This window comes from Peromyscus californicus, unplaced genomic scaffold (assembly GCF_007827085.1).
Source record: "Peromyscus californicus insignis strain IS unplaced genomic scaffold, ASM782708v3 Scaffold_1__1_contigs__length_55948999, whole genome shotgun sequence".
In the NCBI taxonomy this organism is placed as follows: domain Eukaryota; kingdom Metazoa; phylum Chordata; class Mammalia; order Rodentia; family Cricetidae; genus Peromyscus; species Peromyscus californicus.
In genome coordinates this window covers 25,766,224-25,784,010 of record NW_026294492.1, presented here as the reverse complement: position 1 = coordinate 25,784,010, position 17,787 = coordinate 25,766,224, and the positions used below count along the sequence as shown (strand labels likewise).

At 41.8% G+C, this 17,787-nt stretch overlaps 1 protein-coding gene across 7 annotated transcripts in view; it reads right to left on the bottom strand.

Moving 5' to 3' along the window:
* The window catches only part of Ltbp1 (latent transforming growth factor beta binding protein 1), a 396,032-nt gene that overhangs the window by 55,395 nt on the left and 322,850 nt on the right, over positions 1–17,787 (bottom strand). For all 7 annotated transcript variants that reach the window (XM_052746278.1, XM_052746279.1, XM_052746281.1 and 4 more), the window contains one exon: positions 14,323–14,448. In XM_052746278.1, coding sequence (XP_052602238.1) covers positions 14,323–14,448 — 126 coding nt within the window. The remainder of the gene's footprint in view (positions 1–14,322; positions 14,449–17,787) is intronic.

Sequence of the window (17,787 nt, the reverse complement as noted above, 5' to 3'; positions counted from 1 at the left end):
CTGACCAAGAACCAGAATTCCTAGGTACCCATAATCTTACAAAATCAAGAAGAGTCTTTTTTCACCATACTCCCTTCCCAGAGAACCATATTTCCTAGTCTCTGTACCAGTCACCGCACTTGATTTTTTTTTTCAAGACAGCGTTTCTCTGTGTAGTTTTGGTGCCTGTCCTAGATCTCACTCTGTAGACCAAGCTGGCCTCGAACTCACAGTGATCCGCCTGGCTCTGCCTCCCAAGTGCTGGGATTAAAGGCGTGCGCCATCACTGCCCAGCGGCACTTGATGTTTTTACATGCACTGTTTGCCCTCCTTCATTTCTCATTTACTCTTGGATGCATCCTATATATGAGACTCCTCCCAGGGGGCTCTCAATAAGATCATCCACTTGCTAGGCACAATGTCTCCTTCCTAGTAATCCTCTTCACATCACTCTGGATGGTACCGGATGCAGCTGAATGCCTTCTGATCTTTGAAGTCTTTTTCTTCCTTGGTTTCCACTATTTCCTATGCTTCTGGGTTTTACGTTCATCTGTGGGTCACTCCTCAAGCGGTCTTAATTACTTGATGAGTACACATGAGAAACATTGAGTTGCTGTTTCTCGAGCTCAATCTTGGCTTACCTTCTGTTCTCATTCTGTGCTATTTCTTGATGGCCTCGTCCATTCTACCAGCTGCAAATACCACCCGCATCTGAGGCCTCTCAGTTTGCATCTTCAGCCTGGACCTCGTAGAACACCGAGCTTACTGTGATTCAACTGCCACCAGACATGCCCACATGAGTATTTAATCAATAACTCTAACTTAGTAGTATGTACTCCGATCGTTCTTGATCTGTCTACTTGCTTCCTTTTTACCATATCAACAAATAATGACATCAAATATCAGAATGTATGATTGATCAACACTCCTTTTCTCATAAGAGACAAAGCAGACAAAGGCAAAATGCATTTAGAGACAAAAAGATCACTTCAAAAGAATACAAAGATCAATCCACTATAAAGATCTGACGACTGTATATTTAATTCTATTGCCTGGGGATGTGAAAAATTTAAATTGGCTAACTAAAACAAGAAGCTGACAAATTCCAAAAATAATACCAGAGGACTATTCAATACTTCTTCTTATACAATAAGTGAACAAAAGTATTATTATATATAGATGGTTTGAACGATACAATTTACAAACTAGCCCTAATTGACATGGATATGTGCAACTACCTCATATACATTTGTTCCTAAGTCTATGTCCTAGTTTGCTATCTGTTGCTGTGATAGAACACTTAGAACAAAACCATCTTGGTAGGAAAAGATTCGTTGTCTTACAGAAAGATTATAGTTCATCACTGAGGGAAGTCAGGAGAGTAGCTCAAGGCAAGAAATCAGTTACAGGAATTGAAGGAGAAACCATGGAGGAATGCTGCTTACTGGCTTGCTCTCTATGGCTTGCCCAGCCTGCTTTTTTTTTTTTTAAATACAACTCAGGCCCACCTGCCCAGGTGTAGCACTGTCGAGAGTGGGCTTGGCTATCCCACTTTGATCACGAATGAAGAAAATGCCCCATAGACTTGCCTACAGACAATATGATGAAGGCATTTTCTCAGTTGCGGTTCCTCTTCCCTGATAATCCTAGCTGTGTCAAAGTTGACAAAACTAGCCAGCACTGTGTTAGAGGAACATTTATTGAAGTTGATAATTTCTTTTTTTCTTTTAAAGATTTATTTATTTATTTTATGTGTATGCATACTCTATCTCCATGCATACCTGCATGCTCAAAGAGGGCATCAGATCCCACTATCAATGGTTGTTAGCCACCATGTGGGTGCTGGGAACTAAACTCAGGACCTCTGGAATAGCAGCCAGTGCTCTTAACCACTGAGCCATCTTCTCCAGCCCCTTGAAGTTGATAATTTCTTATGCCATAACAAATTCAAAGATTAAAGTAAATTAGAATGTGTTCTCTGAACATATTAAGGCAGACATAGATAACAAAAAGATGGCTAGAATACCTCCCCCCAGTGTTTTTTAGCAAATTATTTCTAAACAGTTGGCTTGCCTTCTGTTCTCATTCGGTACTATTATAAAGGACAGTATATGCCATAGGCTTAACTAAACTTCAAAAGGAATCAATCACTGATAAGATGTGGAGATTTAGCAAATTATTTCTAAACAGTTCACTGACAGAAGGGGAAAAATGGCAATGGTCTTCAGAATATTTTTATCTGGACGGTAAAATACAAAATATCCAGACTCCAAAGTCATTCTTAGGAGGAACTGGATAGCTATAAATACATTAATACATTAATAGAAGACAGTTGTGAGTCTAGTGGTTTAAGGGTCTATTGCAATGACTAACAACTAAAGACAAAAAGCACCCAAAGAAAGGAAAGAGAAGAAGCAACCAATATACAAGCAGAAAATAAGAGTGGGAAACAAAGAATAATGAATAAAGCTGTTCCCTGTGAAGACCAGTGCCTGAAGGAGGAGTAAGTGGTCAAGAACCAAGTCCAGACTTAACAACACTCAAAGCAAACACAAAACACGCTGGTGCACAGTCAATAGAGAGAGCCATTATGACCACTTTTGTTCCAATGAACTTGAAAGCTCCCATAAGATCACCGATCTCCTTGAAAAACATCTTACCAAAACTTACATGAAAAGTGAAGTATAAATACAATTTTGGTTATTAAAAATCTATCAATTGAAATTGGAAAAATCTCTAACACAACACACACACACACACACACACACACACACACACACACACACACACCCTTCCAGATATAAATGACTTCACTTGTGAACTCATCTAAGAATCTGAGAAAGAATGAAGATTAATTTTGTATAGTTTCCCAGACCCAACAAAAAGGGTGATTGTATTATAGTCTCTTGCTGCTGTAACAAAACATCTGACATGACTGTCTCAAAGGCAGTCAAATTCCCTTAAGCTAAAGGTTTTGGCTGGTCTAGCTCATACATGCTCAGCTTCATAAGCATGGAGAGAACATGGTGGCAGGAGCATTGTGCAGGGGAGACAATTCATCTTAGGATGGTCAGAAAGCAGAAAACGAAATACTAGAAGGGACAAGGCAAAACATGGTCAGCAAATACAGGGTCCCATTGACCTATTTCTCCCAGGTAGACTCAACATCCTAAATTTTTAAGAATTTTCCAAAACAGCATCATCAGCTGAGGACCACACCCTAAACATGTAAGCTTTTTTCAATTACATCACATCCAAACAGATATACTTTCAAACTCAGTTTGAGGCTAGAACAACCTTGACTCCACAAATTCAACAAGGACATTAGAAGGAAGAATAATCAATAGCTATCCTCTTTTAAAAGTGCTGATGCCAATATTCTAAGGAAAAATTAATAATTTGATTGCAGTGATATATGAAAAGGACTTTGTTAAATATTAGTCCTTACCAGGGAAATGGAAAGGGACATTATATGCCATAGGCTTAACTAAACTTCAAAAGCAATCAATCACTGGTAAGATGTGGATCTGTACCTTGTACTCTTTGCTGGCACATGTGCAAACTGGCATTCTCAAAAACTGGAGGAATATATCTACAAGAGGTAAGTGCACCTATCTTTATATTTATACACTTCTGGGTAATAGCTAACAGAAATGAATGATTATGCCCCCTAAAAGACATGTTCCCAAATAGCCAATGGGCATTTAGTCACAAGACTGATGGTTAATACTGACTGCCAACTTGAGAGGTTCTAGGTCCCCTATGAGCCAAGCCTCTGGACAATCCGGTGTGAGGTTATCTAGACTAGGTTAACCACAGTGAGAAGAGCCAACTTAATTGTAGGTGGTAACATTCCATGGGTTGGGGCTCTAGATTGAAGAAAAAGGAAAAAGTCAGCTGAGCACAAGAATTCATCACTCTCTGCTTCCTGGATGCAGATGCAATGTGACCAGCCGCCTTGAGCTCATGCCCTGATGACTTCTTCACTATGATGGGCATTTCCCCTTGAAGTGTAAACCATAATAAACCCCTCCTCCTTTAAATAATTATGTCTTGTCAAGCATTTGGTCACATCCACAAGAAAAATGATGACTACGGAGACCATTCTTGCAGCAGCTCAAATAACAACCAGCACCATAATTACAGCATTTCCTCGCAACATACACGTAGCAATGAAAATTAATAGGCTGAAACATACAATAAAATTAATGTGTACAAATAGCACTGATGAATAAAAGAAGCAAGAGATGGGTATATATTATGTAAGTCCATTGATAGATTGCTGAAAACTGGCAAAAAAAAAAAAACCCACAATGAGAGAGTAGGAATGATTACTAGGTATATGGGACTCGGAGTAATGGAGGAGGTCTGTGATCATTTAAAATCATTGGGATGTTTGGGGGAGGGTTTGGAGGATAGTTCCTGTAAAAGTTAAGCTGTGCCTTAAAAAATTACGTACTTTTTAAAACTATTTTTTAAATTTTATTCATGTGTATGCGTGTCTGTGAGAGTGTACGCCATGTGCATGCAGGTACTCACAGCGGCCAGAAGAGGGCATCCGATCTCCTGAAGCTGGAGTGACAGGCATTTGTGAGCAGCCTGGCATGGATGCTGGGAACTGAACTTGGGTTCTCAGAAACTGCAGCAGCCATTCTTAAACCGCCAAGCCATCTCTCAAGCTCTAGTCCTGTACTTTTTTTTTTTTTTTTTTTTTTTTTCGAGACAGGGTTTCTCTGTGTAGCTTTGCGCCTTTCCTGGAACTCACTTGGTAGTCCAGGCTGGCCTCGAACTCACAGAGATCCGCCTGGCTCTGCCTCCCGAGTGCTGGGATTAAAGGCGTGCGCCACCACCGCCCGGCTAGTCCTGTACTTTTAAGTATGCATTTTAGTATAGGCTTTTTAACAAGCTAATTTATATTATTACATTCCCTGGTTAGAGACACTGGATTTCAAAAGGTCATTCATGTCACCACTCCCCAAGAGACAGTACTGGGGCACACACACTATAATCGGCCTTGTAGGGAGTCTACCACAGCAACCTTGGTCATTACTTCCTGCTCATTGTAATCATTCCTAAACTCTTTTTTTTTTAAACTGAAAAATAGAGGCAAGCTATTTTTGCTTGTTTGAAACAATACAACCCAGAATAAAACTATACACGTAACACACTATGTCTTAGAGTTTTAACGGCATTTTAGTAAGACCTACTGCAAGTCATGAGGAGTATATGAATCCCGTCTCCAGGCAACTATGTGTTGGTCCGATAGAGAGTGCTGGAAGAAGCAATATCATGGCCTGGTTTCATCAGCGTCTTGGTGAATAGTTACATATTCAGAACAGACAGAAACTCTACTATTGTAGGACGTGGGGGGTTAGACACATTAACTGTTCATGTTTGCTAGGTTATTCATTCAGAGACGTTGACACTGACAGTCTCCTGCTCAGACCCAGAGTGGCTTCCAATCCTGGGACCCTTCCTACTCTACATACTTCTTTAGACATTTAAAAGTAAACATTGTTAGAAAATGCTCCTTTACACAAAGGAAAAATAGAAAATGAATGAGTTTTTTTTTTAAATATCTTTGTGGATTTTTTTTTTAAATACCCCCAAGGAGTACTAAATTTTAAGTGTTTAAATTATCCCCATTCTCATCCCCTGTAGGCTAAAGACAAAGAAATAGGATAAATAACAGAAGGGTCTTTCTGTCTCACCCAAAGGAGGTCAGGAATGAGCGGTCTCATGAATGAAGTCTTGCACAGATCACTTAGAAAAAAAAAAAAGAAGGGGGGGGGGAAGAAAAATCCAAAAAGCACACACGTCACGTCAGGATTACGTTTCAAACCATCCTGACAAGCTCATTCCGTGAATGATCAGGCAAGCAGAGGACGTGGTCTGACCCTGATGGGTTTCCTCATTGGGGGAGCTTGCAAAGCTCAGGCCTTGTATCTGGAAAGGTCGTTTGTGTCATTAAACAGCTTGGAACGGCTGCACTTTGTGCTTGGCAAAGATCTTCCTGCTGGAGACCAGAGCTGCAGAGTGGAGCTAGGGGGCACAGCCTGGGGAAACGTGGGTTGGCCAGATGTCTGTTTGGTTCCAACAAAACCTCGATATTTCACATAAAGATTCAAAATTGAGTATCTGGGACAAGGAAGAAAAATATTAAGATCACAAAGTAGGATGCTTTTAATGAAACGAGACACGTTTTTGTTATTTGTCTAGTTTGAGACGGCATCTCCCTCTGGCTTATCAGGAACTGGTGGAGATCCTCCTGCCTCAGCCTCCAGAGTGCTGGGATTATGGTACACTCTCACACCAACTGATTTTCTTTTCAGAAAAGCAAAACAAACCAACCAACCAACAAACAAACAAAAACCCCACACAGTACATTGCCTATATTTCTTCAGAGAAATAAGAAGCTATATTTCTGAATGTAAAAGCACATTTTCCATTTTCTTCCTATTTCTTCCCACCAAGGCGAAGATAATACTATATAAAAACTAAAAAAGTGTCTGAAAAGGACAGAAAGCCTATGAGAAGGAACTAGATTTGTTACAGAAAACAAATATTTCTAAAAATCTAAAACACAAGAGGCCTTAAATATGAGACTATTTTTTTTATCCTGAAGACTCACATAAAGGACAATCATGAAAAATGGAGCACTTGGGTCACACTGTAAGTTACATCCATGCCGTTCAGAGACAGTTCTCTCAAGAATACCAGAAAACACCCCACGTTTCCGCTGTATGTAGCTGAATGTATGTTTCTTCTTTCACAGCTCTCAAAAGAGACAGGACACATGGAATGTGCATGTGTGTTTTTATGCCATCTTAAGTTTTATAAATGCAGTGCTACTTCATCTTAACACATCTACTAGTAAACATTTATGTCACCCATGTATTAACTTAACAGCTTTACACTTTCATACTAGCCTGCTTTGAGAGCATAAAGGTCTTATTCTAAATGCCAAGCCACACTGTACATTTTGTTTTCCTACGCCACCTCTTGAAGGCTAAGCAGCCAGTGTGGACCGGGAGAAAGCCCTCGGCATAGGCCAAACATATCAAACCCCAGATTCATCTTTTTGACACATAGGCCCCAGAGGCAACATAAAAGCAGCCAAGGAATTTTCTTTTCTATCCCCCACTATTCTAATTTTTCTCTTTCTATATTCCAATAGAAAGCCAAGAAAGATCAATTATAAAACCACAGAAAATAGACAGTGTACCTCTAGAAATACTAGCCCCAGGGCTTCAGGCAAGGAAGCACCAATGCTGGCCGGAACCTCACTAGCAATTAAGAAACAAAAATAATTTGAAACATCAAGTATTGGGTGGGTGAATGGAAAAGATGAGTTGGTCATGTGACATTCTTAGGGAACATAGAAGTTGAGGGATGAAGGCAAATTATAGAGAAATGAATTACTATGCCATATTATACATGACTTTAATTTTGGATTTAAAAGCAGAGGTAGTAACCCATCAATGCATATTCCTAGACCTGGAACTACCCAGTAATTTCACTCACAAATACCTAATATAAAATGATCCATATTCTGTAAGCACTGATAATACAAAATGAACATGTTTTAAATGTTCCTGCTTCTGCGTCACAAAGGAAATAAGTGACAGGGATGAAAGTACCCATGTAAGAAGCGCTAAGACAGTAACAACACCACAGCTATGGAGTAAGCTCTGTGGGCTAGGCTCCATTCTGGGCTGATGGTGCCAACGCATACCCAGCTCACGCGGGTAGCACGGTCCTCACTATCCAGGGGGAAATGAGGTAGTGCTGCCTTAGGAGCTTACCCAGTCCACACAGCTATGAAGGAGCTGGAAGTCAAGTTCACAGACTCAGATCCCCCAGCTTACCCGTCCAACAGCATCTATGCCCAACCATTACTCAGGGCATGCTTTACAGAATAAGGGAGACTTTGTAAATGTGAACAACACGCTTGGCTCGGGGCAACCTCGTTCCAAAGGTTCCCTAATACAGGATGAAGTAAAGACAGTATTCCCTCTACCATTCATTCTCCAAATACCTACCATGCCCTAAGCATCTCCAGGGGCATACAAAGCACAGGGCAAAACTGAAGCTGGCCCCTGCCTCCCTGGCCTGAGAGTCTTGCAGTGGCCATTGCAATAGCAACCCACGCACAAAGGAGGAGACTAGAGAGGGAATGGAGGAAGGAAAAGAAAACCACTGAAACAGGAATTCACTAAGGGTAAGAAAGTCTGAGAAAAGCGGTTGAAAAGTGCTCTGGGAGCGTGCAGCATTTGGATAAAGACCCCAGAAGGAGAGATGAGGACCTCTGTACTCCTTATTAATATAACCAATGTCCTCATGGTTGCAGCCGAAAGCATACCAATTAATACCTAACCCACCCACAGGCTTCTTGTGAAGGTCTAACAAGAAGAACGGCATGATGTACTTAACGTAGCGCCTGGGACAGTGAGAACTCCGGGAATGGTAGGTGTAACCACCAGGAATGCCGTTGTCTTCCTAGCAGTCATGGAACCATTCCCTGCCCACTTGCATGGGGAGTCCAAGATAATCGCCTAAGTGACTGCTTCTAACATGACACGTGGAGCAGTGTGATTCTGATCTGAAGTATGAAAACGCCTCATAAGAACTTCCCATGACCTACGAAGATCTCTCTCAATGGAGATGACACCAAAAGAATTGTCAAAACAGGTAGTTCAGGCCGGGTGCCAAGGGCATGTGAGGGCATCAATACAAGGTATGTGTTGTCCGTTCCCATTTGCTGACTTTGCTTTTTTGACAAGCTCACGTCTATTATTTGGTTGCAAGGAAAGCATGGATGAGCTTGCCTGTCTCTGGGTTGTAAATGTCAATAGATGGTAAAGAGGCAGAGAAAGAGTTCCTGAAACTTCTGCTTCTGTTAGGAGTTTCTTTATCCAGTGTCAATATACTATCAAGCAACATATGGGAAAATCTGGATTCCAGGCCCAAAGGCAGCTTATTCCATCAAAATTTCCTCAGCTCTCTCCGTAATGACTTAAATATCCACTTTCATTCAGTCTTGCTGAAACGTGTCCACAGGAAGAGCGAATATGAACAGTAGCCCTTACAAATGGAACCCACCTCCTTTACTTGGAACATCGTCTGAGCTTTTTTCATTTTTTTTTCCTGCATGTGGTAGACAATATCTCCCCTTGTTAAATCCCCCATCCTTTTTTTATCCAGTAAAGGTAAGAAATAGTCAAATTGTTTTTCCTTAGTAGATCTTTTGGTTTCAGACATTAAAATGACTAAAAATAAATAAATAAAAATAAATAGATAGATAGATAGATAGATAGATAGATAGATAGATAGATAGATAGATAGATAGACCTAAAAATCTTCTGCCCAGGTAGCAGGATGTAATCTATTTTGGGTCAGGGTACTTTAATATTATTCTTGGCTAAATCACTTTCAGAAATATTTCTCTTTAGTGATGGATATGAAGTTCTATCTTCGTGCCACAAAACTACTGATGCCTTGGTGCTCTATTGGCAGTGGGTTTGTATTTTCGTTCTACACTGTGCATAGAAAATGTACAAGGTCAAACACACAGCACACTTGCTTTATTTCTTGGAGTGGAGCTGTCCAGTGATGACAAAATTAGCCACAAGTCCGAAGCCACCTTGTTTCGTTCACATGGCTACCACTATTCTCAGTCAACATGCTTCAGGAAGCCAGCTGTCCGTGATAGGTCAACTTTGACATCTTCTTTTTCTGGATGAATATACAAGCAAGTAGTAGCTCGTAGTTGGTACCCAAGAAGGGTTTCTATAGTTCCCTAATAGCAGGATTTAATTTTGTGGGGACTGAAGAGAAAATTCTAGATCTCTGAGGTCCAGCTAGGCATTATAAGAGATCCCTCCTCTGTCTTGCAGATCTCAGATTCTCAATGAGTATCAGGATTGTCATGAAGACTAGGAAGAGGCAATCCATCACACATTCAGTCCCAAGTCCTATTATGAACGGTGGGAAGTAACAGCACCATCCTAATTGGCGGGGGTGGGAGCACAGCAGTTGCACGTAGAGTTAAAAACAAAAGCCTTTAATCTTCTCTTTCCAATAGGAAGGAAAAAAAAAGTAATGCCAGATGCGCACCTTACTTTTAAAGCAGAATTTGCCTCCAAAGTAGTTGGAGATTCCCGGTGAGGTTTTATCGTTTCTGTAGATCCCTTGGCCACCTCTTACTGCCCCAGCCTTTCCCACTCCCAATCCACCAGAGAGGTGGATCTGCTGTCACCATCGAGCCTGCACTGAGACCACTCAGTCAAAGCTCACACGTTACATGAGGACTCACATTCATGTTGTGTCGATCTGGTTTTTATTCCTCCGTTGGGAACAAAATTCATGCCGGGGATAGGGCAAAGGCCTTCTGCTTGTCACTTTGAACCTTCAGCCATTTACTGATGGTGCTTTGTCACTTAGGAGTCAAAGACCAGTTTAAAACTAAGAGGCATTTAATGTGGATCTTTCGCTCAAACACCAAGTAACTTTTTTTTTGTTTTCATGAACTCACTTACAGAAGCAGGATAGTCAATTCTGCCACCCTCCTTCATGTCTCCTTCCTTGCTCTAGATCTCATGGTTCCCTGAACTCAACTCTACTTCTTTGTTTATTCACAGGATTTCTCACGTCCTAATGGCGTATATCATTTACCCTCTTAGTTTATTGTCTCAGAAAAATATGGAGGTCGGTTTGGGGGGGGCGGTCACTGAAGCTGCTCCAGTACTTAGGACTGTCATTTGCACATAGTAGGCATTCATGAATGTTTGCTGAGGACTAGGAATGTAACTCTGTAGTAGAATGCTTACCTAGCATGTGTGTGGCCCTTTAAGTTTTATTCCTAGCAACTCAAATAGATAAACAAACAACAAACACACTGTTTGTTGAATGGGTGAATGGAAATGCTTTCTGAATGATGGGATTTTATGAAGGGTTTATTGCACATGGTCAGGAGGCCCTTAGCATGACTGACCAATGGAGGAAAACAAGGAAGGATCCCTAAGTTCTGTAAATCAGCAGTGTTTTATTATTTTGCTGGCTCCTTTGGATCCTTGTGACACCAATGTGGCCGTTCTATCATGTGAGTCAGCTGGAGGGCACGTGAGCTTCAAAGACATGTGATGTTCCCAACACCCCTGGATTACAACACGAATTCTCACTAAGCCTGGACACACGCTGGGTGTGAGGCCAGAGGCAGAGTGATGTGGTCAGGGAGCAAGAGAGGTTTCTCTCCAGGGGCCCAGAGGAGTCTGATGGCTCCCAGTGTTTCTGCTCATTTCCCATGCACACACATTCTGCTAGTGATGACGAAGCCATTCCCTGAGCTAGCGAGTGGACACCATGACAAAATACCATTCCTGTAAATTGAAATTCCGCAATAAAAAATAATAATAATAAAAATTAAAGAGCAAAATCATCGGGAATTTTAAAGTCAATGGATAGAGCAAAATGGGTTATAAAATGGTGATGTAAGGGAAATAAGGAAATTCACTGTCATTTTACACACAACATGAGAGCTCTGGTTACATAGTGAAAAGACAATAGCAGAAGACAAGCCATAACTAAGAGATAGCATGGAAGGATAGAAGACAATATCCACCTAAAGAGCCCTGTTCCCCATGATTTCCTAACACCCAACTCTGGGATTTATATTGTGTATATGTATGTATGTATATACATATATAATGTATATAATGCTATATATATATCACATGATATAAATAGCATGCTACACCATGCAGTTATTTATATATCCACAAAGCACAATTACATCATGTGATTTAAATACAAACGAACAATGTCTCCTATGGAATACATCTCTACTTAATCTTGATGTTCCCCTCCTGTGATATTGACTCTGTACCGGCAAGAACTGTCTTGTACTGTGCCTTCAGAGCAGTGTCTGGTACCATACAGGCATCCAGTAATACTCCAGCGAATGAATTAACAATAACAAATTATTCTGCTCATCCTGCTCCCCAGCCCACTAGAGCTTTGACTGACACTCCACCTTCTGCTCCCAGATACCACATCCAGGTAAGGGTTGACGAAGGACTGATGATGCCCTCTTATGACCACAGAGCTGGCCACGCTGCTTCAAATCATTTAAGACTGAAGATTTGCTTCTTGATCGTCATTAAGCCAGACAGTGACAACTGCCCAAGATACAGGGGATCAGGGAAGGGCCCCACAATTTTTCCCCCCACTACTCTAAGCCCACTTCATTGTATGACTCCTAATTCATTGACCTTGGTAGATGCAAGTGTGCCACTGCCAGTAGTGATAATGGATTCAGCTGCTTAACCAGAGGCTCAGAAGGAAGCTGGTGAATGGACGTGGACCAAGGGTGCCAACCGCTCCTCAGCATTAATACAAACACTATGCACACGAGCTCCATTGCCAAACCCTGATCACATGAGCTGGCTTTGTCCTACACCACAGCCAAGGAAGGGTCGAATGAGGACAGCACTATTGCCATAAGTTTCAGACTTAATCCAACAAAAGAAAACTTGGACCAATTTAGTGTATTGGATTAATCCCTAAAAAACGAAATCCTTACGGAACTTATTCAAGAAGGAAAATAACATGTTTAATAATTAGTTGCACTACCATACATCAGCGTGATATTCTAAAATTACCCTTTATTACTTGTAAAGTGTCCAGTCTGGGGAATATGGAGGGACAAGTATCCAAGAGGGCAGTCTACAAATACAGCGATTCACAAAGCATTAGAAGTTTCTAAAAACACATTTTTGAAGCCAGGCCCTTGCCAAGTAAATGACCAACCAAATTAGAGCTGCAACCAAATTAGAGCGATTATGTAACTCCCAATTTGCAGAAATCAGTGTTTAAGAAGGTACAGGGTGAAAGGAAAGTCAGTACGTCTAAAAGGCAAACACACACGAATCTGTGAGCACTGGCTGTATTTGTCTGGAACAGCAGCTTCGATGGATGAGCATCTAAGACGATCCATCCTTTCTCGGAGCATCGTGGTACAACTACCAGCTGTAGCAACTTCGGCCACGTCTCAGGGAAGGGAAGACTTAACTGCCCCGTGATTTAGAGTGAAGGAAAGAACGTAAGCCTGCATCTTTCTGGAGATGTGGGGATCTGTGAATCTGCCCTGTCAGTGTGAGGCAAGGCAGCACCCTCTTCGGCTCGGGGGAAGATGTATGAGCTCGCACAGTGTCTTCTCAAAAGGCTACAGCCTCGGAGCCCCAGACATAAACTTAACATAAAACACGAAGCACCAAAGCCCGAGTTCCTTGTAAATCTCCCATCGCCCACATTATAATGCTGCCTTCCTCCGTTTCCCGACTTGGGACTCCTTCCAAACCCTTGGCTCTCTTTGCTCCCGCCCCACCCTGCACTATCTTTCTCCCATCGCAGCCAAATCTAGCCTCCATGTTTTGTCTGCTCAGCAGGAGAACAATTTCAACAATCTCCGTTTTATAAGATCAGTTTATTCCTCCCAATATAATAATTGGTTTCAGCTGAACCTGGACGCCGCTCCTCGGCCGGGTTCCACTGTAGTACTAGCAAGAGTGCAGACGCTTCCTGCTGCAGTATTTTTTATTTTTTTTTATTTTCAGAGCAAAGAATCTGGGTACTCTCTTAGGCCTAGAATAGAACATTTACAAGGTACTTTTTCAAAATGCAGTTGAGTCTCACTAACCCACATCTCAAAAAAGATATAACGGACTTACGATCATGGCAATCTTAGCTTACTTTAAGAAATGTTCAGATGTATTACTCCTCCATTTACCAGACTATAATGTCACGAAGAGCATAAAACTAACAGCCATTGCTGTGACCTGCAAACAGGAATGGGTGCTATCTAAATGTCTTACAGTCTAATGGACCTTTGCAGGATCATATACAATGTGGGTAGGTAAGAAGATGGACTGGCTTAGAGGTGAGAACATGAGCGGAATAATGCTAGACACTCTCGGTTCCCAACGCTACAGAGAAATCAAGCAGGACATTATGTTTTATAAACAGAATAAGCAAGGTGACTTCCACAAAGGGTAATTGAAACAGGAGGAAAAAAAAAATGTCACGGTGTCCACCCAGAATCCTCAGCTCGAGCAGATTTCACTCATTAATGTAGCTCGAGTATGTGAACCAACTGTGGGTATTTCCACCGCCACAGCCTTGGGTCATTCTACTTGTAAATGCCACCTATGCTTTCCAGTATGAGCCACCTTGCCATGCAGAAACCTTAAGTCTTGAATTACAAATACCTTTTAAGCCTGAGAGCCTTTTTTGCCTATTCAGCAGAAAGACATCTCTCAGCTTCCTCATGCCCATGGGTTCTCTTACCTTCACATGTGCGGCCATCTGCAGAGATGGAGAACCCTTGTTCGCAGACACAGTGGAAAGAACCAGGTGTGTTCAGACACTCCCCATGAGGACCGCAGAGTCCCGGCTGGGTGCATTCATTAATGTCTGCAATTGAAAAGAGAGTCACAAATATTTGAAAAGAGATCTATTTCATTTCCCTCTAATACCAATCATAGAGGAGGGAAAAATCAATTTTTGAAAGGGGTAGCCTTTTCTTTTGTGACCCAACTGTCCACATTAGAGACCACAAGACAAGTCGAACTGCCAGAAGGGGCAGAGGACATAGGGTGACCCACGTGACAGTGACTGGTCAACCATGTCAACCTATAAAAATAGTCATCTCCAAGGTTTAATCCAGAGTTGGCCTGCTTTAGACATAGCAGAGCCTTGAGGAATATTACTAAACAACCTGAGAAACAGTCATCAATGAGAATGCTGTCTCTTCCCTGTCCTCTCTCACCAGCCCAGAGCAACTTTACTGAAGTCCCTCACACCTGCTTCTCCCCTCCCAGGAGGTGGACTTCCTCAGGGCAAGGCCAGGCATGCCTTGTACATAGTATTTAGCTCATAAATGCCACTCCGTAAATATCGGCTGGGTATATTAGAAATAAATTCCAATTTATATTTCACTGAAAATGAGTAATGGAAAAAAAGAAGAGGAAAAGAAGACCAGAGAAGTTATGAACTGCCTGACTTTATGAGGATGAAATTAGCGAGGGCAAAGTGTCTAGTGTAATACTTAACACACTTCTAGAGGTTCAGAAGTGGCTGCTATTATGGTTTGTACACAGCTGATGCCATGGGCAAAGGGTGAGCATCTTAGGTTCTGTTTGTCCTCAGTGTACATTTGCTTCCCAGGCCAGGGTGACAGAGGCACTCTAAGTACTATCAACACGTGGAGTTAGAAAACAAAATGTCCCTTCAAACCCTTTCTAATCATATCGGCTAACGGTGCCCTCGGTAACGACAGCACAGGAAGGCCAGAGGCAGATTATCTCGTCACAGTGGTGCGGACACACGCAGTGGCCTGTGCACGGCATTGGCCTGGCTGGTTCACACTTATCTGTGGCCCTCATGACTCTGTTTGCTCCTTGAGAAAATCAGGGTGTGTAAACCGTGAGTTCCTTACCCTTTGTGCTGTATATCAATAATGTTGTAAGTATCCGCCACAAAATTTCTGGCCATATCACTACTCTATGAATGGAACGGTGATTGGTTTGGGTTCTTTTAGGTAATTGATGACTGAAAAAATAAAATAGCCCCATGTCTTCAGCACTGTGCAAGCAGGTCACCTTCTATCTTCCTGGAATTCCTTAGGGTCTCTCTTGTCGTTTACTAAAGAGGTCCTCAATATTTCTTCTTAGAAGTTCATCTTTATTTCAGTTCCGGTGTTTTCTGAATGCTCTCTACAAGTGGATGAATGGGACAGATCCCTGGCAAATAGGAAGCTCACAGCAGAATAAGGAGACCGTACATGTAGCTTAACAAAGTCCAGACCTGAGTTCTTCCTAGTAGATTTTAGAACATGCTGAGCTACAACCCCACTCTTCTCCTTAGAAAGCAACCACTTTCTGTGCGTACAGTTCTTCAGGAGGCTCTTCTGATGGTCCCTGAGTAGAATAACTTCTAACATCTTCTGATGGTCCTGCTAATCCCTGTGTAGAGTAACCTCTAACATCTTCTGACTTATGGCTTTTCTTTATTAGCCCCGAATGCTACATCCCTCCCTGGCCACAGAACTTAGATTACTTGGCTTTTCCACTGCTGAAACAAAGAAAGGAAACAACAGACCACCAAAAGGAACAGTCAGCAGAAGAGAGACACATGCAGAATGGGAGAAAGTCTTTTCAACTATATTTCACACAGGAACTTTACACCTAGAATATATAAAGAGCTACAAAAATTAAACATGAAGTAAACAAATCTTCCAATCAACAAGTGGGCTAATGAACTGAATAGTCAATTCTCCAAAGAGGAAACACAGATGGACAATAAACACTCGGAAAAGTAGTCCACGAGGAAAGTGCAAATTAAATTGCCTTGAGGTTCCATCTCACTTTTGTCAGACAGGCTGTCGTCAAGATAACAAGCGACAATGAATACTGCTGAGGACCTATTTGGAGAAAGAGGAACCTTGCCAGTGCTGGTAGAGCATGCCTTTAACTCCAGCACTCAGGAGGCAGAGGTAGGTGGATCTCTGTGAGTTCAATTCCAGCCTGGTCTACAGAGTGAGTTCCCGGACAGCCATGGCTGTTACATAGAGAAACCCTGTCTCAGGGGGGAAAAAAAGTAAGAGGAGCCTTTATTCAGTGCTAGTGGAAATGTAGCTGATGCAGTTACTATGGAAATCAACCTAGAGATTTCTAAAATATTGAAAAATAGATGTATCATGTGACCCAGGTATACCACTCCTGGGTATCTACCCAAAGGACTCAAGTCAATACACTCCAGAGATACTTGCATATTCATATTTATTGCCACATTGTTCACAATGGGTAGGAAATAGAACCTAATGGGTAGGAAATAGAACCAGCCTAGACATCCATCAATAGATGAATGGCTAAAAAAATATGGTATATATAAATACAGTAGAAATTTATTCAGCCATAAAGAAAAGTGAAATCATGGCATTTGCAGGGGAATGAATGGAACTGGAAATCATTATGCTCAGGGAAATAAGCCAGACTCGGAAAGACAAATACAGCATGCTTGTTCTCATATGGGGACTCTAGACCTTGACTTGTGTATATGTGTACACATGTACATGCTGGGGGGGGGGGCGTGTAAGTCATGAAACCAGAAAGGGGCCATGGGAGGGGAGAAAGATCTGAGGAGGAGCAGAAAAATAAGCATAATTGAAGGCATGTGACCTGAAAGCAGAAGGGACGCACTGGAGGCGGGAGCGGGAAAGAGGGAGTGTTGGAAAACTCCACGATGAAACCCATTACTCTGTATGCAAACTTTCAAAGCCAACATAAAATAAAAAGAAAATTGGCAGAAATCAGTTATATTTTCCTCATACCATTTTCCTGTCTTTGAAGGACATGATGCTCATTCTCTACTCGCCTATTTCTCGGTATGATTTCACAGTCTTGTTTTCGATAAAGCCTTTGGTTCTTCTGTTTCTTCCCTACCTGCTGATAATCCATTACATCGGCAATCTGGATCCTAACCTTCCAGACTTCTGTTCTTCACCTCCATCTGGCCAAGGAGCTCGGCTGGCCAGAGCATCAATATCATACACAAGCTCATCCGTCATGCTCTAAGGGCTCCCTAAGACTTCCTTTCTGCTTTTTACTCTGTGGCTCCATGAAGCTCTTTCAAAGCTACTGACACTTTGCAGCTTTGTGTGGTAAACACTGTACACAAAGATTTTGTTTTCAAAGAAGTCATTGGTTCATAAGAACTGTCTAAAAAGTTTGACGACAGGAACTGCAGGCGAAT